General features: G+C 39.1%; 1 protein-coding gene across 1 annotated transcript in view; it reads left to right on the forward strand.

Moving 5' to 3' along the window:
* Positions 1 to 9: 9 nt before the first annotated feature.
* Positions 10 to 22308, forward strand: part of TMCO3 (transmembrane and coiled-coil domains 3) — a 32341-nt gene continuing 10042 nt past the window's right edge. The window contains exons 1-9 of the mRNA XM_071572202.1: positions 10 to 241; positions 2647 to 3188; positions 8325 to 8504; positions 10118 to 10309; positions 11110 to 11238; positions 13464 to 13556; positions 14732 to 14918; positions 15855 to 15972; positions 16544 to 16739. Coding sequence (XP_071428303.1) covers positions 2742 to 3188; positions 8325 to 8504; positions 10118 to 10309; positions 11110 to 11238; positions 13464 to 13556; positions 14732 to 14918; positions 15855 to 15972; positions 16544 to 16739 — 1542 coding nt within the window. The 5' untranslated portion in view covers positions 10 to 241; positions 2647 to 2741. The remainder of the gene's footprint in view (positions 242 to 2646; positions 3189 to 8324; positions 8505 to 10117; positions 10310 to 11109; positions 11239 to 13463; positions 13557 to 14731; positions 14919 to 15854; positions 15973 to 16543; positions 16740 to 22308) is intronic.

The following is a 22308-nucleotide window of genomic DNA, read 5'->3' on the forward strand; positions in this document are numbered from 1 at the left end:
CGGCAGAGGCCGCGGTGACGTTTCCCGCCGCGAGGCGGCGCTCGGGGCGCCGGTCCCGCCCGGCGCTGCCCCCGGAGGCGCCGCCCCGGCGCTCGGGCACCGGCGCGGGGCACGGGCGGCCGCCAACACGGCGCTCCTCGGCGCCCTCCGCCAGCGGCCGCCGCCCCTCGCCCCCCCCGTGCTCACCGCGCTGCCGTCCCGCCCTTCCCCTGCGGCCGCGGCATCCCCCTCCGTCCCTCAGGTGAGCGTCGCTGCCGGGAGCACCGGGCGGGGCCGCCACCTCTCCCCCCGTGCCTCCGCTGCCATGAGCGGGCAGGAGACGGGCCGGTGGCAGCCGCGCTCTGCTCATCTTCTCCTGTCCTCCCCTCTTCCCGGCCTTGCCCAGGGAGCGGGCCGGGAGCCGCCGCCGCGCTCAGCGGGGCCGGGCCGGGCCGGGCCGGGCGGACACGGCCCCGCTACCTGCGGCTGCCGGCTCAGCGGGCAGGGGAAAAGGGGTGGGTGGCGGTGAACAGGCAGGTGTGGAAGGACTCGCAGGCGTTTGGGAAGAGAGGAAACGGGTTGTGAATTGCAGGCAGGGTCCAGTATTGTCAACTTGATGGAATTCGCTCCTACAGTGCCGTGGTAAGGGAGAAGAAAACGAGGAAGATGAGCTGCAATCCATCAGGAAGCAAACTGCTCAAATAAGAACTCCAAACCAAGTAGTTCCTTCTGCTTTGATACTGACGCATAGAGAGGGGTATTTGTTCGTTTTTAATTTTTTAAATTTGTTTTTATTTGCACTCTGCATCAAATAATTCAATTTGGTAGTTGAGAGCTTTTGGAGCAATGCCCCAGGTGCCAGTTTTCTAAGCAGTTTTTGCTAGTCAAGAGAAAAACACTGAAACAAAACTGTCCTGTGTCTGAACCGCAGTGCTAAGTTTGCATGGTGCAACAGTGAGTGAACTTTGCTAGTATAAATCTCTGCTTGGAATTTAGTTATGTGGTTTGACATACCATGTAAGACTTGCATAGAGTGTTTTACTCACCTCTCTGTAAAAAGAAGCTTGGATGTACACTGAGTGTTTTCCTCTCTCTCCTTGCAGGAATAGGTTGTAATATATTTAGCAAAATCTCTGCTCCAAGCCTACTAAACAGGAAGAGTATTACTTTGTATACATGAAGAAATATTTCCTTAAATTTCACTCTAGAACTTTGCCAGGTGGTGGGATCTGTTATTTTCCTGAATTTTTAAAAATACTAACCCCCCGCAGCTTTATTGAAATTCTGAAATATTTCTACTTTTTATTTCATTGATACTAGACTGATGTGATCTGTTTTTGTTTCTTCGATTGCACTTTCAGTTCTTAATTTTAAATGTTGTAGCTCTTTGTATCGTTAAACCCTAGCCCACAGTCAACTGTTGTTAGCTAAATACTTTGGCTTCCATTTCATGTATTGAGAAAAACAACCCACAGACAGATTTTCTCAGTTCTCTCTGAATCAGAGGGCATGTGCTTGTCATCTCCCTTCCCATGGAGTCATAGAATGGCCTGGGTTGACCTTAAAGACCATCTAGTTCCAACCCTTTACCATGGGCAGGGATACCTTCTCCTAGACCAGTTTCCCAGAGCTCATTCTGTGTATTGAGGATGGCTGGCTTGGATGCTTTGGATTGTGACTGCTCCTGCATTACAGGAAAAGAAGATTCTTTCTCAGGCAGACTGCTCCCAGATGACCATGTCCGTGTGTTGGTTCCCAGCTGAGACTGTTGGCTCAAGGATCAAGGCTGTAGCTGAAGTTTTAGGGGAATACCTGCTACACTGATGATCTATTAACATATTGTGTGGGCTGTGCATCTTTAGAATGCCATGCTTCAGTGTTAAATGTGTGTTTTGTACAGACATTGTTACATAGAGCCTTGGGGGGGGGTTGCAGTTTAAAAGGTTTTTTATTTCTTTGGGGTTTTTTTAAAGACATAACTGTTATTTTACAATGAGAATGGATTGATTTAGTATTTTTGTAACTACTTTAAAATCATGAGGACCAGTAAAAAGCTTTGAAATAAGTACCCTAAGGCCCCTCCAGCCTTTCAGGTGAAGAAGGTCTTTGATCCAAACTAGTAGTACCCAGAAGTCCAGGAAGTTTTGCTGTTTTTTCTTTCACAATTATGATTTATAATGTAATCTGTTTCGGTGAGGCTTTTTTCATTATGTTTTGTTGAGTATGATAATGCTTCTGAGACATTCTAAATAACAAATGATTATGATACAATTTTCTTAGGACAGGTTTGAGAAAATACAGGATGTTTACTGACAGATAAGAATAAGGAGTTCTGGTTCAAGTGCAGCCTCTGACATCATGGCCTGATATTTTTAAAGGCTTTTCTTTCATGTAAGAAGTGCAGATGAGTACCATGTGAAGTGACTAAGCTTTCAAGTTACTGTTCTTAAAACAAGGTATTACCTAGGAAATAGTCAGAGGGAAAACAAAAATCCCTCAATAACCTTGGGCTGGTGCTTGGTTGTGATAAATGTTGACTGAAGTAGACTATGTGTGTTCTGCTAAAGCTTATGGTGCAGGGTGCAGTCTTTGGGTTTTTTTCTGAGCTTGTTTGACCTCATGGCCCAGTGTTACCACATTTGATAACTGATTGGCACTATCTTGCAGCCTGTGTGCCTACTGGAGATGCAGAAACCATGTAGCAGAAACCATTGAGCAGTGGTGGATTCTCAGTTTCTCCCAAGAGCAACGTAAAGCAAAGAATGAAGGCGACTGGATTTATTTCCCTGTGGATGTTGGTTTCACTGCCTTGTGGCCAGTTAGCAAGTCCTGCAGAACATGAAGACGTAGTAAAGCACGCAATAAAGCTGCACCGTGGGAAAGGAGCTGTCATCACTCAGAGAAAGCAGTGGGTGTTGGAGAGTTGCAGGAAACTATCTGGTCTTCTTCGCCAAAAGAATGTTGTTCTCAACAAACTAAAAAATGCCATAAGAGCAGTTGAGAAGGATTCAGGACTGTCTGATGAAGAGAAACTTTTTCAGGTGCACACCTTTGAAATTTTCCAAAAGGAGCTAAATGAAAGTGAAAACTCAGTCTTTCAGGCAATCCATGGCCTCCAGAGAGCTCTGCAGGGTGACTACAAAGATGTTGTAAACATGAAAGAAAGCAGTAGACAGAGACTGGAAGCCTTGAGAGAAGCTGCAATTAAGGTTAGTTTCTCCATGTTAATTACTAGAGTATTCATATTCTATTTGTGATTTTAATTTTATTGTGGCACAGTTTCATTATTTTTCAATAAAAAAGAGTATCTATATAAAACATGCAGTGTTTACTGTTTAAAATGGATTTTGAATGATTTGTTCTCATTAGTAAATTTACAAGTAATTCTGGTGTAGAGCTTAAAACATATTAGCAGTCAATAGTTCTTATCTCAAAACAAAGCTAATCATAAGACCTATGGCAAATATTATTTTAAAGGGAAAGGAATACGAGCAGTGAGTCAGTGCACATAGTACAGTCACAGTAGACAAGCCAGCAGGACTATCAGAGTGGAAATAATGCCACAAATTGGCAAAATACTAACTGCTTTTTCCACTTTAAATGAGAACTGCTCAACTGAAGTCTGGAATTTAAACAGCATGACTTACTGCCTTTCATTTCCATGTTTATACAGATAGGGGTAAAATGGACATGCAAAATAGTGATGATTAGATTTCTAAACTCAGGTTAGCTCTCTTAGCCTAAGAAGTGCAGGTTTGGAAAGCAGAGCTCACAAGAAAGAGCCAACTGAGGTAATTTTGCCAAGAAAAAACACAGGTGAGTAACAGTTGAGCGCAAGTGAGGAAAGTTTGAGTTCTGTCATTGCAGACCTCTTAGGTTGTGCACAGTTTGCCACTGTCCTCTGGACTTGGTAGTGCTCTGAAAGTCTCCCATTGAGGGAAAATTTAATTTATTTGATATTTAAATTGCTCTTTTTCTTGTTCAACCCCTCAACCACTGGAGGAGCATATTAAGACTTTTCTTTGTTTTCCGTCTTCTAAAAGAAGAGGCTGCCCTTGCACAGGGACGCAAGAGGAGGAACAAAAATGTAGTTGGGATCTGGGATCAGAGCTGCAAGAACCTCTACAGGGCATTTATGCTTAGAGGTGTGCAGATCTTTACAGGTGAGGATTGAAAGAGATTATTGTGCAGGAAAGGTGTGCAAGGAATTGTGGCAGGGAAGGCTGATGGAAGTTAGGATGCAGACTTGGAAAACTGGAGTGGTTCTGTGCAGTGGAAGCAAAGGCTGAATTACAACAAATTTCGATAGGAAGTAGTTTAGATCTAGTTGTGTTCCAATGAAGTGCTTCGTATGACTTGGATAGTGATACTTAATGGTCGTGCCAGTCTCTGCTACATAGAAATGATGCCAATTCTCATAAGCATTACTTGATTTTCCACCTTTTTTCGTTCTTGGAGCATGAAAAATAGCGGCAGTGAAGCTGTCCAGAACTTTTCTCTCATTTACCAATTTCTTGGTTATTTTACTGTCAAGTACTGAAGTAATCTATCCTTGAATTAGAGGATGGTGCCTCATTGTTTTTCTCCCAAAAGGAGACGTTTGCGTATAATAATGTATTTTAGGGGCGTGTCCTGTCTGAAGTTAACTTTTGCAGATCTGGTTTGTGTAGGCTTTTTCTATTATCATACGAAGACGTTTACTTGAGTGAGCAATCCTTTGCACTGTTCCTTCTTATGCCATGCACATGATTCTTTAAACAGTATCTGTTGTTCTAACCTTTTAATTGTTGAATGAAGGGAAACAAAGGATGTGGAGAAAGGCAGCCCAAAAGGATGAAAATTTCATGGGATACTTTTATTGGTCTTGTTCTTACTTCAGAAGGCACACATTAGGTCCACTTTTTGTTACAGTTTCATTTTACTGTAATGATTACTTTGTTGGTGTACTCATAAAACATTCTTTCCACTTTTTAAACAGTGAATGGAAAATACATATGACTGTGGAGGGTGCTGGACTCCTCATTTTATTTCTGTTGAATTGAAGTACTTGAAAGTCTTTAATGTTGGGATATGTATGTATGTCTGATGGATTTCTTGCTGGTTTTGCTGCTGGGAAAAGGTTTAGTGAAATTATTCGCTGTGGAGTGGGAAGCAAGGAAGAAATGGGGGGCATAAGGAAGAAGTGCTGAAGATGGTTTCTGCCTTCTTTTGTTCCAGGAGCACCTCCTGTGTTGAGGTTCAGGAAAAAGCAACAAAATCTTACCTACTTTTTATCAACTTTTAATTTTGTGGCTGCCTAGTAGTCAGACATTGATGGAAAAAAAACTTGCCAGTAGTGCAAAGAAGCAACTTCTTCTGAATGTGCTTTTGTCATCTCCTATTAAATAGAGAGCAACAGCAACACTGCATTCCTAATCAGCAGTGCCCCAAGGTCTTACTTAATCTTACTTCATTTGTGTGTCTGGGTGTTCCTGTTAAGTGCACAACCCTTATCTATATTACTTTGTTTAAGAGGTTGTTTGGTATGTACCTCATGGTTGGGTGTCACCAGCTGAAGAACACTGTTTGTACTGTGATGCACTTTTGCTCAGCATATCGCAGATTGTTTGAGGTAACTTGTCACTTTTATGGACAGCATTCCCTGTGGTTGTCCCACTCTTCTGCTGTCACACTCATCTGTAAGTGGCAACAGAGATGCCTCTTGAATAGACTACAAAACCCTTCATCTCCACTAATTGAAGAAACTTGCAGTTATACTCAGATTTTTCAAAGCTTTTCTACATTCCTATTCAGGGAAAGTTAACTCCTTTGAAATCAGAGAATTATTTATTTTTCAGCAATTTACCTCTAGCACTGTTCAGCTGGTTTGTCTCAGCCAACACAAAGGACTGAAATTGGCTCCATGCACCCAAAACCTCTCCAGTTTTTGAGGGGAAAGAATATAAGAATTATCAATTCCATCTTACATTCTAAGTTGTTGCTGAATGAGAAGAGAATCTGCAGCTTATATGGGGGCTGTTTTTTACATCTTTCAAGCAATGTCTGCTAGCAGAGAGCAAGAGACAGGAAATATTTTTTCTTCAAACAGTATGAGAGTGACTGTGTCTCCTACTTACACGTTGCAGAACTAATTGTTGACATTGGGCCAATCACATTAATATAATAGTTACATTTTTCCCAACCCTAGTTATTTTGGGATCTAGGTAACTTTCATCATGCCAATGTAACTATGGTAATTCTAAACACCAACTGACAGCAATTTTGTTAGTTCCATCACAATCAGAGCCATTCATCTGAATGTCGGGATTTTAGTAGAGTTAAGCTGCAGTTACGGTTGTACTGAACCTTCTCTCTTGGCATCAAGAAATCAATTAAATAACATGCATGTTCTTGAAGGTTTCAGGGGGAATAATGTCCATCTGCAAATGTGTGGAGGAGGGGACACTCCAGTTACTTAGGCACAGGTGTTTAAGACTATTTTATATGCCCAGGTTGTTGAAGGTATCTATGGAGGTAAACCAACATAAGGGACACCTATGCTCTCTGATTTCTAACTGGTATGGCAGGGCATCTGAAGTGGAGACAGACACTTGTATTTTCTGGGAATTGAGTCAGACCTAGAGAATGCTTGTATATTTTGCCCTGTTTTTTCCCTTGATAATAGTACTGGCTTTCTTAAAGAGCAGAAGTAGGGTCTATTTTGTCTAAGTATTCTCACCATCCCAAACCTAAGCTGAAAGGAAGAAGTGCTGCCATTGCATATGTTTCTGTACTCACAGCTATTCTCTAACCAGTGCATCTTTAAAAGAGTGTAGGCCTGTAAAGGAAAGAATCTTTTCTTCCAAAACCTCAAATTGCTCTCTGTCACTATGCTGTTTGTTTAGTCATGATAACTGTGTAGAATGTGCAGTGTTAAATCCAGTCTTGATCAGTAAATTAAGCTTTTTAGTTCTCTTTTTGAACCTGAAACATCAAAAGAGAAATGACTTTATCAGGGAACCTACTGAAGTATTTTCACATCATGTCATACAATATTATAATTTTTTCTTCTCTTAATTCTGAAGCCTAGAAATGGATTCCAGAAGATATCAGTACAAGTTTATAAAAGGCCCAAACTGAAATGGGGGAAAAAGTCAGGTATTTCACATCTGATAAGAAAGTGCTTCTTGGGAAACATAAACAGGCAGCTCAGCTAGAGTGATTGGCTGCTCATCTCTACTCTCTCCTGACTCCTTTTTTCTTTCTTTCTTATTTTTTTTGTGGCTGTTTCCATATACACTGTAATTTTTGAAAACCATTAACAGACCTCTTCCTATGTTTATAAAAGGACTTATAAAGTTTAGATTCATTGTGTTTTCCATCCAAGTTGTTTGTTGTGGATAGTGTTGCCGTAAAAGTCTGTAATAAAGACTTTGAGCCAAGTTTTGTAGGAGATAAGATAAAAAGTAAAGGTCCTTTAATATCACAGGCCTACGGCCCACAGGAATACATGATGACATGCATGTGCTCTCCAGTTCTAGTTTCCATGATTTTTATAATAAGATCCCTCCAATCATTGCTTTACACATTTCTCAGTCCAGCCCTAGTCCAACCCCTGGTTCAACCCCTGGAATTGGGTCTGGGGTTGTCAAGACCCTCTGTCTTCATCAGCTCCTCTTCCTCGGGCACACAAAGGTCCTTTGGAGTTCATCCAGTTCTGACTTCTGGGTCACTCTGACCTGTGTTTATGTTTCGCTTTGTAGGCCTTCTGATATCCTTCAGCTCTACCTTGGAAAGGAGTCTAAACAAGATTAATTAACTAAAAGAATTTAAGTTCCCTGTTCTGGGACAGGGGTAGTGATAGAAAGGCATTAAAACTAAACTGTTAGAAATATTAACCCTCTAAAAATCTACAACTACTGTGTTCCTAAAATCTACAAAATGTGAAAATCAGAACAAAAACCCCTTCGGCATCAATAGCATAGCTATGTTTTCAAGTTATTATGCTTCCCTGCTAAAGCACTGAGTGCTAAACTCTACTTGGCTCTACTTGTTTCCTAAAGTTTCTCAAAGTCAGTCCTTTCTTGTATTCTCTGGATCATAACCTTGGGGAAGTTCTACTGTTTAATGGATTAGAAAAGGTAATTGGTGAATATTTTGTTTGATTGTTGCTTTTCTTGCCCACTTACTCCAATGAAAATTGGCACAAGAGAAACGAACCTTCAAATACCATCATGAAGGCTATATGGCTTTAGCAATCCCACTAATAAGATGTTTTGTGTCAAAAGAAGCATACAGTTATGTCAGGTGTTTTTCTGCTCAAAGACCTGGCCATTATTTTATCTGTGTACTGTAAAATTCAACAGGAAGAAATGGAATACGTCGAACTCTTAGCAGCAGAAAAACACCAGGTTGAAGCCCTTAAGAACATGCAGCATCAAAACAAAAGCTTATCAATGCTCGATGAAATTTTGGAAGATGTCAGGAAGGCAGCTGATAGACTGGAAGAGGAAATAGAAGAGCATGCCTTTGATGACAACAAATCTGTAAGTGATGTTTTCAGTCTTTTCATTGATATGCATTTATTTATAGTTAGTATTTGCCCTGTAAGCATGTTTCTCATGTGTTACATAGTTGTTAGGATTTTAGTGACTATTAAAAAAAGAAGAGTGTGCATCAGCTATAATTGCTTCTTAGTGATTTCTGTGTTTTTCATTTGGAAGTCCTCCCTGCAGCTGCCACTTTGACAGTGACAAATGTAGTCCATCAGTGGTAGAGCCCGTGAGAGATCTGACATCTCAGTAGTGGTGGGAACTGCGATGGTTGGACTTTGCAGGGTGCAGAGTGACCATGTTATGCATTGTCTCCACTTTCTCATTTTGTTCAGAAGGTTATGGCAGAACATGAATCCTTGCAGTTAGTTTTCACAGTGTGGGAAAAGATATGTTGTTCAAGGGAAGGACCTGAAATGTGTTCGTGGTATTGCTTTCTCTTCCATCTCTGTCTTCCTCTGCTTTTTGTACCTTGGCCTACCTGCACTGTTCTTTGTTTTTATGTTGTGTGATAGACAGTATGGCTCAGGTAGGGCTGTGTGCTTCTGGAGCTGGGAATGCATCAGTTTATTACAGTGTCCCATTTTGCTGTCCTGGGAGGCAGACTCTCTAAATTGGTCCTGTTTGCATAAACATGGCTGCAATTTTATTTGGCTTTTGCTCGTGAGAGGTTTTTGTTGATTTGCAGGTTGACTTCCGAGGGGCGTGTAGCTCTTGATTCTGCTGAGGAGGAAAAAGCAGTTGCTCAGTAGCAGAGAGCCAGGCCGTGGGTTTTTTTGTGGTTGTGTCAATAGAAAGTGAAAGCCGCTGTTTTACTCCCTGCACACCTGGTGGGAGCGGCTGCGCCCCGTGGGGATCCGACCTGGCAGCGGCTGCAGCGCCCTCTCCCGTTCCGTCGGGGAATAGCGGCCCCGTCGAGACGCGGCGGCACCGGGAGCTGGGAACGCGCCAACGCCGCCTTCTCCAGGGCATCCCTTTAGTTTTCAGCTTCTGTCTCCACCCAGGAAAGACAAGGAATGATGAAATGCAACCTGGAGCTCTGTTTGCATCTCCGTCTTTGCAGGGAACATTTCAGCGAAAACACTGGAATTTTAGAACAGAGAAGCTCTAGTAGAGTAATCAGTATTCTGATATTTAAGTATTCTTCTATTAAAATAGAATCAAATAGAGAAGTGTAGTATGTTGAAATGAAAAAAAAAATCTGAGCTACAACTTGCTTTCAAAAAATTGCTGTTTTGGGAAGTAAAATCCTAAAAATAACTAGATAACTAAAAATAACTAGTCCTTATAACCTCTCCTTCAAATTTACAGTACAGTGACCTTTTCTTGATTTGGAATGCAGTCTTTAGTTCAGGTTTTTGTGAATTGAATATCACTTTGTAATCTTCAGGTTTTTTTGTTCAAGGTGATAAAATATTTTATTTCAAGACATCCAAGTTTTAAAAAAGAAAAGGAAAGGTTTCTTAGAAAAAAACCCTGCAGTATTTTTAGTTGGTGTCAATAAGTTCTACAGAAACTTCAAGTACAGCTAACAGTCTTTCCTTGTTTATGATATGCTTAATTGGCTCTCCCTTTTTGTTTCATTATTTGTTTTCTTTTTCTCACAGGTTAGAGGTGTAAACTTTGAAGCAGTTTTAAGGGTGGAAGAAGATGAAGCCAACTCCAAAAGAAATGCTTCAAAAAGAGAAGTAGAGGATGACTTAGGTCTTAGTATGCTTATTGATTCCCAGAACAATCAGTATATCCTTACCAAACCCAGAGATTCAACCATTCCTCGTGCTGATCATCATTTCATAAAGGTAATCATTTTAGAGACAGAGACATTCTTGTCATTGCTTTGGGTAAGATTTAGTCCCACTAGTTTGCATGTCAGTACTACTTGGTTGGATTGAATACAGTTTCAGCATGTGTCTCTCTAAAGTTACCCCAGCATTCATGACTCCCCTATCTATGGTGATTTGGTGGTGTGTTCCCTGCTCTTAGGATAGTCTTCACAAGACTAATAATCATGATGCCATGTGAATCCTCTCTGGGTTTTTTTTTTTTGATTTATCTTATTGCATCTTTGGGGCACCATCCCTTCTCTTGGACTGCACAGTGTTAAAGGAAGCTACTGCTGTCCCTGATAAACCACTGGCATGTTGTCAGTAGAGAGAATTTATTTGTTGGTGTCTTGGAATGAAAAAAGGGATGCTGGAAGATACACAGACATGATGGGGTTTTTACTTTATTTGTGCTTCATGTGGAATAACTGGATTGGGATTTTTTTTTAGTTTTAGAAACCCAAAACAGATCTGTTTCACCATCTTGCTTTAATGCAAAGTGTCATTCCACCCAGGCAATTGCCTACTTTCTGTACTGTATTTAAAATATTTATTAAATTGATCAAAAGTCCCCCAATTAGTTAGTCAACACCTTATCTGCTTACACCTGCAACAGCATTGAGGTTACTTTACTGAAGTTGTGTTTTCTTCTCATAGGCAGTAGTCTGTATTTAATTTTACAGTGCTATTTGTCTTTTGAAAGATAATAGTCTTTAATTTCATCCCCAATTTGTGTGTTCTTTATGCTAAGGCATTTGTAAATCTTACATATTTAGGATATTGTGACAATAGGAATGTTGTCTTTGCCATGTGGCTGGCTGTGCACAACAATAGGATTGCCAACCATGTTTGGATATATCATCTGTGGAGTACTCTTAGGACCCTCAGGACTAAACAGTATCAAGGTAAGCATGCATGTTACTTCTTGACTGATTGAATTTGTTGAAATCCTTAAAAGTAGTTCTAAAATAATATGGCATTTCCATCCTCAAATTTTAAAAAACAACAAAAAAAGAATCCACAGTAGAGGAAGTGTTTAAAACAAGTAGTTCCCTGACTAGCATATCTTGGCTTTCTGGAGTTATTTTGCATCTCTGTAGCTCTTTCATTCATTGTAGTCACCCTGTTTCCTTCCCAGTACCCAGCCCACATTCCTGAAGTCTCTTGAACCTTTTTAGCTCTATCACGTGTACCCTGATTACGGGCTCATGTGAAACCATGGGCTGTGGTTGGCTTGGCACGTTTTGATTAGTGGTCTGGTGTGCATTAACAGATTGTTTAGCCAGCAGGCAAAACAGAACACACGTTAAGGCTGCACCATAACGTCCACTTAAATTACACATGTCCATGGGATTGGTATCCATGTAACTGCTTGGCACTTACTGTCTTTGCAACATCTGCTCTTACGTGGGCTTTTGTGGAAAGTGACTGTTGGGCTCAAAACTAAGTAGACATGAGTAGAAATTGACAAAATCCTACAATCTTATATTGGAAGAGAAGGATTCAAGTAGTACATTTCCAAAATTTTATATTCTAAAATTGACATTAAATAATAACTTTTGTGTTGTACATAATTTCTGGGTTGAGAAGGTCTGGGAAGTTTGACCATTTAGACTGAGAAACAAGTCTGTAAGCTTGGCATTAGGAATAGATTCAACAATGAATTTTCAGGGACTTAAGTTGAGGAAGATGATGTGGTCAGAACAGATGAGAGATGTTTCTTTAAGACAGTTTAAGTGACCTGCCAGTTTGCTGTGGAGCTGTGATGAAATGTTACTCATCTGGATAATGTTTATGTTGACTGGGTCTCTTGTGTATGCTTTTTTCTTTATTTACTAAAAAAGTTGAATATTGGAGGAACTGAGGAGACAGGGAAGTTAAGTTTCCACCTCTACTTATCTGTGATTAATGATAGACCCTGTTCTCTTCTGCTCTGGCCTGTAAATGGCATAGAAATGTTACGTTTTTAGAACAGGTTGTTTCATTGAACTGCCTGACCACTTCAAGGCTGACCAAAAATTAAAGCATGTTGTTAAGAGCATTGTCCAAATGCCTCTTGAACAGTGATAGGCTGGGGGCATTCATCAGCTCTCTGGGGAGTCTGTTCAGAGCTTGGCCACCTTCTCGGTAAAGAGATGGTTCCTAGTGCTTTCCTGATGCAGCTTTTGAACCATCCTGTCACTGAATCCCAAGGAGATGAGCTCAGCACTTCCCTCTCCACTTCTCCTCCTCAGGAAGCTGTAGAGAGCAATGAGGTTCCCCTCAACCTGCTTTTCTCCAAGCTAGACAAACTGTCCTCAGCTACTCCTCATAAGACATTCCTTCCAGCCCTTCCACCAGCTTTGTAGCCCTTCCGTGGATGCATCCAAGTACCTTTGCACCCTTAAATTGTGGACTCCAGAACTCCACATAGAATTCCAGGTGAGGCTGCACTGACATTGAACACAGTTGGATAATCACCTGGTTTGGGTGACTGATGATGCTGTGTTTGATGTACCCCAGGATGGGGTTTGCCCTCTGGGCTGCCAGGGCTCCCTGCTGACTCACACTGAGCCTGCTGTCCATCAGCACCCCCAGATGCCTTTCTGCAGGGCTGCTCTCCAGCCACTTCTCTCCCAATTTATTCTTTTGCCCAGCCTTATTCCGTCCTCGGTGCAGAATCCAGCATTTTGACTTGTTAAATTTCCTAGCAAAAATCATTACCCAATACTCCAGGGTATCTAGATCCCGCTGCAAGGCCCTAAAGTCCCTCTGCAAGGTCCCTAAAGAGAGTCAGCAGCACCTCTCAGTCTGGGATCATCACCAGACTTGCCAGTGGTGCATTCAGCTCCTGCAGGGACGCTGTAGGAATTTCTGATGTCATGTGACAGCAAGTGAACTACCTATGGGAACATAATGAGAAACAAAGTGACTTTCATAGAATCACAGGCTATCCTGAGTTGGAAGGGACCCAGAAGGATCATCGAGTCCAGCTCTGAAGTCAATGGCCCACATGGGGGATTGAAGCCATGACCTTGGCATTATTACAACCAAGTTTTAACCAACTGAGCTAACGTTTTGTTTTGTAGTGGAATTACAATTTATATTGTACGTAAACTGCTGTGCACTGATTTTTTTATTTTATTTTAAGTCTATTGTACAGGTGGAGACGTTAGGAGAGTTTGGTGTATTCTTCACCCTCTTTCTAGTTGGTCTGGAATTTTCTCCTGAAAGATTAAGAAAGGTATTTTTGTATAATACCTCTGCATTAAAGAATTTAATTGCTACTGTTCCAGTTATCAGTTATATTTCAGGTTTTAATACTGTCTCTATAATATATTGGTATAATTCTGTATATTTTTGAAAAAGACAGATAGGACATTTGCTTCTGTGGTTTAATTCTTTGGAAAGAACAGAATACCTTACTCAGTGTCTCAAAAATCTTACGTTTGCTATTCCTCTTTATTTTAGTAAAACAGTTTACTAGAAAAATGTCTTACAGTTCAGGACAATCCATCTCTGCTTTATTTTGACCTGCAGTAATGTGCAGTTGCTGTTACAGAGTGTCCAGTGATGTTTGCCAGTCCTATTACAGGAAAATCAAACCATTTCTAAGTACTGCATACTGAATTGATGATACATGTTCTACTGGATAATAAACTGATATAGCAAGTATTTAAGTACAGTCTGGAATACTACATGATGTGGCCATCAGGATTCAGCAGAAAGCTGCAATTTCTTTTTGGTCTTAATTAAAAAAAAAGTTATCTCATAAACCAGCTAGAATTTTAATAATGGAAAATACTGCTGCAAAATACATGCAGACTGTATGTAAAGAATTGGACTGTGTGATTTGTTCCTAAACTTAATGGTTGTGATTTCATGGTACTGTAAAAGCTTTAATTGAAATGTGTTGAAATTTATGATCACTCACTTTAATCTGCTATTTCTAGTCCATCTAAAGTCAAAAATCAGTAATTCAAGGGTTCCTAAACTGTAATAGGTAAATTGCTGCTTCAGAATTGTGTGTGTGCGAGATTGGAGCAGTTTGCTGGTATTGGTGACCTTTGCCACTCTCCATTTTTTTTCCCCATCCTAGAATCAAATAAAATAAATTGTCTTCCATTTGATAATTTTTAATAAATTGCAACCCATACTGGGTGTTGGCCCCTAATCTATCCATGAGTTCTGGGGAATTTACCTACTTCTGGTAAAAAATCTTCCAGCATAGACTATCTACTATACATAATACCTTGAGAGTGTTAAGTTGTAAAAGGTGACTGCCCTTTACTTCTGTGGCCCAGTACTACAGCCTCAAATCACACATCTTTAACTGCTTATTTGCAATGAAAATCATTTTAATTTAGCAGTGAGAAAAGTGTCAACAGACTTTATCGTTAAAACTTGTTTTCTCCCAAGGTATGGAAAATATCTTTGCAAGGACCTTGCTACATGACTGTTCTGATGATTGCCTTTGGTTTGCTATGGGGGCACTTGCTCCAAATTAGACCAACTCAGAGCGTCTTCATTTCCACTTGTTTATCTTTGTCAAGCACACCACTGGTGTCAAGGTTCCTTGCAGGTAGTGTTCGAGGAGATAAAGAAGGTACGTGTCACTCGTTAAATACGGACTACTGTAGTATCTACAATAAGATCTGAAAGAACCTGACTTCGTAACATTATGAGAGAAACTAGTTAAAAACCCCAGACAAACCCCACTGTTAATTCTGCTTTACAAGCAATCATCCTCTTTTAACACTGGCCATGTGTTGTATATTCTTATTAGGAGGTGTTCTTGCTTTTTTACATAGTCCTCTTAGGAGAAAGACAGTATAGCCCAACCAGTGCTCTCCATGTTAAGAACTGAATTTAATGAGGGTCTGGAATCCTTTTTAAGAAGTTCTCAGACTCTGCCGTTGTTACCAGTTTACCATCAGGGCAGAAAGGCTAATTTAAGTAATTCACATCCTTCTTCAGCTGAGACTAATTCAGGAGGTCTTTCCTAGCTAACAGCTCTTCAGATAACCCTTTGAAGAGTCGCATTTGCTGTCTTCTCAAGTACTTCTACATGTTTCCTTTTGGAAGTTTTGACATCCTGCTTTCTTCGACTTAAACCTCTCTCATACAAACTGCTTTAAAGTATGCTCCACCCTCTAGAATATTCACTCTAATGTCAGAATTCAATTTTACACATACTGGCTCTTACATGTGTCTGTTATTCTAAAAACTGTATTGTCTCTGTAAAGGAGTTCTGCTAAATTCATAACTAGTGCTTAACTGCTAAGCAAAGTCTATGTTTTGTTGTGTAACAGAAGTTTGATATGAATATTTTATTTGTACTTTAGTGTCTTTACATAAATATGTATACTTTTTAATTTACCTACTAGTGGGGAAAAAACCCACCAGACATCTTTGAATGGCCTTCACCTCATTAAGAGCTATACTTGGCCTCCATTTGATTAAGCCTTTTCTCGATTTCTGAGCCTTGCAAGGATTCATAGCTTCTGATGACAGTTTCCATGCCTGCTTTGCTGGTATACAGGGGATATCGACTACAGCAGCGTACTGCTTGGCATGTTGGTGATGCAGGATGTGCAGCTTGGTTTATTTATAGCTGTCATGCCTACACTTATTCAAGCAGGAATGAGCACATATTCCAGGTAAAAAAAATTATGGTATGGATCTTCCCCCTACTCCTTGCCGTTAGTATGTAGATTGCCAATGTGAATGTGAGAGCACTGCAGTTAATGTCAGTTCCATGAAGGACACGCTTTCTGTTCTGTGAGTTCCCTTTACTGTTTGAAGTTGTCACGTTGTATGAAAATACTCTTTTTGCTCTAGCTACCTGGGTCTTTTATGGTAATTATAATTTCTAGTGAAAAGTTTGTTATTGCAAAAAAAAAAAAAAGGTTAATTTCTTCAGTTACTTTATTCCCTTAGGGTATGTTTTTGTCAAATGCTGTGTGACTGTGCTATTGAGTCTGATGGCTTAGCTTGGAGGTCAGTCAACAAAATATTTTTGAGTCAACATAGAAGTAAATTCTAGGCTGTAAAAGAGGTTATGGGGCACTCAGCAGATTTAATCTTAACCTTGTTTACAAATATATCGTAATATCTTCCTGTAGCTGCTCAGTTTTGAACATTTATAGAGTTAGATCTTTTCATTTAAGGGGAACTGGTTGGGAAGCATGAGAGCACTTGAAAGAAACTTTGTTTGTTCTTCTCTTCCAGCATTTTCAAGGAAATACTGAGAATACTGATACTGATTGGCCAAATCCTCTTTTCTTTGGCTGCTGTTTTCCTTCTGTGTCTTGTTATAAAGACTTATCTCATAGGACCCTATTACCGCAAGTTGCATGCAGAAAGCAAAGGGAATAAAGAGATCCTCATTCTAGGAATAACTGCATTCACCTTCCTTATGTTAACGGTAATCTTTTAAATCAATAAAACATTTTTATACGTGGTAGCTTACTGCATCAGTGTCACAAAAACCATTGCACTTTACTGTTATTGCATATATATGTACCTCTGTCATTAATTATTTGGTTTTAAAATGTTTTAAAACAACCCCCAAATGCACAGATGATTCACACATTCCAGCACAGATGAGTAAGAGATAAAATTTGAATGTCAATCAGATGAATTTCTGCTGTTAGCTTTTAATACAGGCAATTTAAGAATCATCCAAGTTTTAATATTGGCCTACTTCATGCATTTGAAAATTATTTGGGGTGGGTTTTGTGATACTGATAATGCCTTATTGTGGCAGTTACAAGTTTCTTAACAAATTCTCAACATGTTTTTTATTATAAAATATTTTTCTTTTTGTGTGGGAGACACAGTTTGGGATGAAGTTAAGAAAGTGGAGAGATGCTTTAAGGTTCATAGATTTTAACAACCCTATTGAGTTTGTTTCATTTTCCCCTGGATTTTCCTTCTATTTGTTTCTGTCTCACATTTCAGCCCTCTGAAAAACTATACTACTGGAGAACAGAATATGACAGTTGCTGATTACGTTGTGGGTTTGAAACTCCATTATCCTGAATGTGCAGATTGTTATGTCCTCTGAGAATAATTAAGCCAAAAAATTCTTGTGCCAGTGCCTTTTTATAGGGGTATTTGCTTAGTTGCTACAGTCCAGCAGAGAAAGCTGACCTCTTTCAGGAAGAAGGTCAAAAATAACTTAGTGAGAGCATAGCTTTACAGTTGTTGACTTCTATTGTATAGGTTAAAAATGCCATTCCTCTGAACAGCTATTCATATTCCAAGTATGTCACCTAATAAGAGAAGGAACAAAACTTCCTTTTTTACTTTCTAACGTACAGACGTTACATTGTAAAACAACTTCAATAACAACCAGCAACCAAACCACAAAAGTAGCATAAAATATGATGGTACCTAGAAGCAGTTTTACTTTCATTAAAAACATGACCTACATAATCTGATGATTGAACTGGGTGTACTGCACCCACATCACCTGTCAAATGAACAAGGAGCTTGTCTGTGTGACTTTACATAATACACGTTTTCACAAACCTGCGGGGAGAACCTGTGTGAGTGTGTTGGGTTTGTACTGCAAAACCAGAACACTTCTTCAGCATTTTCAATAATGTATCAAAGGGAACAGTACAAAGGATACTGCAGGTAACTTCAGTAAACCAGTTGACATGCTTGATATTCATTGACATGGATACACTCATTACAGTAATGCTACAAGTTGGGATTTAAACACACAGACTTTAAAAAAAAAGAAAAAGAAAATTTGGGGTTTCCAGTTGAACAGATCAACAAACAAATCTTCTGGAAAACAAATCTTTATTGGTATAGATGCCATACATGTCATGAACAAAAACAGAATGGGGAATGGCAATCTAATTTGAGAAAATACTGCATGTCTTTGAAAAGGATAAATTAATTTTTTGAGTGCTGTGGAGGAAAACAAACTGTAGTAGTTCCTTCAAAGACCCTTTCCTGGGAAAACCAAGCCTAAATATTGAAAGATTTGGTATAATTAATATGCAAAAGCAGAATTTTCTGTATTGATGTAATTTTGAAAAAGCTTTTGAATTTGTAGAGGAGAAATAAGAGAGTACCAAAGATGACTCTGTGGCTCCATGTAGAAAGTTTGAGAGACATTTTTGAATAAAGAATTTTAGCGCTCTATCTGACATTCAGGTTACTCTGCAGGGACATGCTTTTCAATACATGACCAATAGGGTGGAAATGATAAGGTATTTCTGCTTTGTGCATACAGTTACTTAGTACATGCTTCAGTGTTAACTGGAATTCTGGGTCCACCTGATTTTATTCTGTATTTGGATTAATCTGTAACACTAGCACATGTAATGCACCTTATATATAAACTTATTTTACTTGTTTCCTGTGTTTGAAAAATCTCAGATGACTAATTAAACAAGAATTGTCTTTTCCCTATCGATAAAGGCAAATTCTGTATGGGAAAACAAGAGGGAGGATAGGACAGAAAAGGTTCCTATACTGCAGTGTGAGTAAGAAATTTTGATGTAAGGATTATCCTGTCAGTTGAGGAACTTCCTCTATGGTAGTGAATTTTGAGCATTCCTGAACTGCTTGGCTCACTTGGATATCATTGCAACTCGTTGCATCTGAAACAGTCTTAAATACATCTCTTGCTAAACTAAGTTAAAGATACGCATCTCAAATTTGAGATATTTCACTAAGACTTGGAACATAAGATATCTCTTTCTCTTCCCACTATTCTCAGAAATAATTGAAATTCCTCTCCCTTTTGTCTATCAACTAGTTAGGCAGATTGGGTCTGGGGGCAGTTTCTGTCAAGTGGCAATTCTATAAATGTGCAGCTGACACTGAGACACAGTTGTGCATCTTTGAATTGTGTGCCTTGCTATCCGTAACAAAGGTCTGGTAGATCATTATTACACTTTCAGCATCCCCTGCTGAAGCTTTGAGTTATGCAGATAGTGGTTTGTTTGTTTTAACTGGGGAACTATTTTCCTGAATCAAAGTGTAAAAAGCAAACTTGCTTATGGCTTTAAATACAACCATTCAGGATCCATGGCCAAACTGGTACTTCAGGTCGAGATACTTACAATGATGAGCTGCAAAAAAGGTCATCCAGAGCATTCACTGGTGTAATGTTGCTTTTACATGTTCTGTATGCACAGAAGCATTAACAAGAAAATTGTGCAAATATGCCAGCTTGCTTTATATACCAAAAAGAGGAAAAGAAAATATAGCCATGTTATTACAGTACTTTATGTATGAAAATTTACATATTTTTTCCTGCAGTGTCTTAGGAATATCATTACTAATACTGGGACTATCATTCCTTGCTTGCCTGGAGTGCTTCTCAGTGGCTCATAACCTACTTATGATCTGCTTTCTATCAATTAAAAGGAGAGGATTAAGGAAGAACTTTAATCTCAAATATTCTAGTTAATTATTTCATAAAATATAGTTAGGATGGAGTTTCTACAAGGTTCACCAAAAGTTGTTTCCGCTTCCATTACAGCTTTACTTCCTTAAAATGCAAGCTCAGAATTCACCCCTTTACTCTTGAGCAGATTTAAGTTACTAAAGCCTGAAATTCTAACACCTTTATTTCCATCACGATTTTCTTTAATTTTACTGGTTTCCATGTTCATTAAGCTTCTATGATGATTAAAGAGTAGCAGCAAGATCAACACTATGAGAACATGTGAGCAAAACAACTGCTGAACAGATGGTTGATATTCAACTGGAACGTGTTACAGCAGTAATGTTTATTACTGTGATAGAACATTTGAACATAAAAATCTAATATTCTAGTGAAAGCAAAGCAATCCTTTCTGAATTAGAGTAAAATGGGACCTTTGAAAACAACTGAAAACTAAGTTGTGCTGGGAAAAACATGGAAATTGACAAAACTTTAGATGTAATTTTGCCTGAAAAAGCTTTCTGTATGGTAAGGGTTGAGAAAAGGCCAGCCAGTGCAAAGCTGTTTGCTAAACTTGAACCATTGAAAGTGATGCAAGCACAGAGGGAATACCAAATGCTAATTACTTTCCAAGTTTTGCTTTTGTAAGAAACTCTCTGAGAATGCCTTCCTGCCAGTAAAACAAACCATCTCCAGTATGTTTGTGCATGCGTGCCCATACATTAAACATAATAAACCCTGATGGTACAGTTTTAGCTGAGGAAATATGTGTACGTATTGGTAATATTACTGGCCAACCAGAGACCAAGATGGGAATTGCAAAAGGAGTCTATAAATCTATGTATAAATCTGAAGAACAGACTGGAGATGGGGAGATAGGATTAAGAAAATTATGTAATTGTTGACTCTTCTCTTGCTCTCTCATCCGCTTTCACACTTTTCAGTGTCTAGAGTCATCTGTAGATTTTGTAGACCTGAAGTGGGTAGTACCCAGAGACTAGACAAGAAATAGCAAAATTTGCCTATTTTTCTACCAGGCCCTTAAGCTTATACTTGATTTTGCCACAAAGTGAAGGAATGTAATTCAGATTTTATGCTGTGGGAGCAAACTCCCAGACAGACATACGGTTTGTTCCAGTTACGTCTGTTGCTGTCTGAACAAACATGTTTCTTTCGCACTCAAATTGCTCCTTGCTTGAAGAGTGATTCTCATCACAGTGCACTCTCATGCAATTCTGGTACAAGAGATGCGAGATCTCTTCTTATGTGGTAATCATGAAGGTAATCATGTACATGGGAATACTTAAAATATTGGCTATAAAAGTTTGGATGGGGAGCTCTGTTACAGCTGATAACTCAAATGTGGGAGGATTATAACTGAGTAGTAAAAATAATTCCACCTTGGTGTATGCTGCTGGATCTTAATCATACTCAAGAGGCTGTGACTTTTAAAATAACTTACGTATGATTGAAAAGAGTGTTTCCTATTCATAACAGTTTCCTTTATCTTATTCATCTCCTGGTGATTTTAAAACCTTTCATGTATATATTGCCTTCTTCCCTTTTTCAATTTCAAATTGTTGTGAAAAGCACTGAAATTCCTTCTGTTTTAAAATGAGAGTAACATGATAATGCTATTTTGTTGGTTTTGCCTGATCAACAACTATTGGTATTAGTTGACAGAACCAACTTGTTTCCTTAAAAGTCTTGCAGTAAATTAGACTATTATCACAAATGCAGTTATGTGATGATTATTGAGACATTAATACTTCAATACACAAAAGAGTCTGGGGATTATTTTTAGGTGGCATTTTATGCACAGTTTGAAGACTTCTTTATTGTGTCTTTTGCTCTTTTTTAATTTCAAGTCACTTGAGTTCTAGTTTTGTAACTTAGAGTGTAACACTGCCCAAGATATGGTGAATGGTATTCATAAATGTACTATAGTGTATTGTTGCCTAATTGAAATTAGTATGAAAATAAGTTTTCTGTTTTATATGTTCTGTTAATAGCATTGTAATTCCTCAGCCTGATGACCCTCTGAAGCAGCATAAGTTTAAAGTATTTATTTTAAAACATAGTTGATAACCACCAGAAGTGCTCCTTGCCTTTTTTTGTCCAAACGTTCTGAGCATTGCCTTAAGCAACTGCTTTGGTTTTAGTTTCTTTTGTTTTCAGTCGCTTTTCATGCATTTCATCTCTTCCTTCTAGTACTGTGTTAATATATTATAGAAGAATGAAGCAGTCTGAATTCTTTCAAGTAGATGCTGTGCTTTGTTTCAGCAGTTTACTTCACACACTCAAATCCCTGTTCAGTAAAGGACACAGGCACACTTCAGCCAAATTTACGATAATAAAATGTAATTTATGCCTGAGAGTTTTGCTAAATTGAGACTATTCTCCCAAATAGAAGCTTTGGTTTTCATTTTTCCCCTTTTGTTTGACAGCTGGAAAATACTTTGTTCTTACTGCTTTGTTTCACAGCCTCAATGTATTATGTAATCCTGACTCCAAAGCTGTTAGAGTCTCTCCTGGAGTTGTGAAATCAGATGGTGTCCTTAAGAGTGACATAAAGCGAAAT

This window comes from Pithys albifrons, chromosome 1 (assembly GCF_047495875.1).
Source record: "Pithys albifrons albifrons isolate INPA30051 chromosome 1, PitAlb_v1, whole genome shotgun sequence".
NCBI lineage: Eukaryota > Metazoa > Chordata > Aves > Passeriformes > Thamnophilidae > Pithys > Pithys albifrons.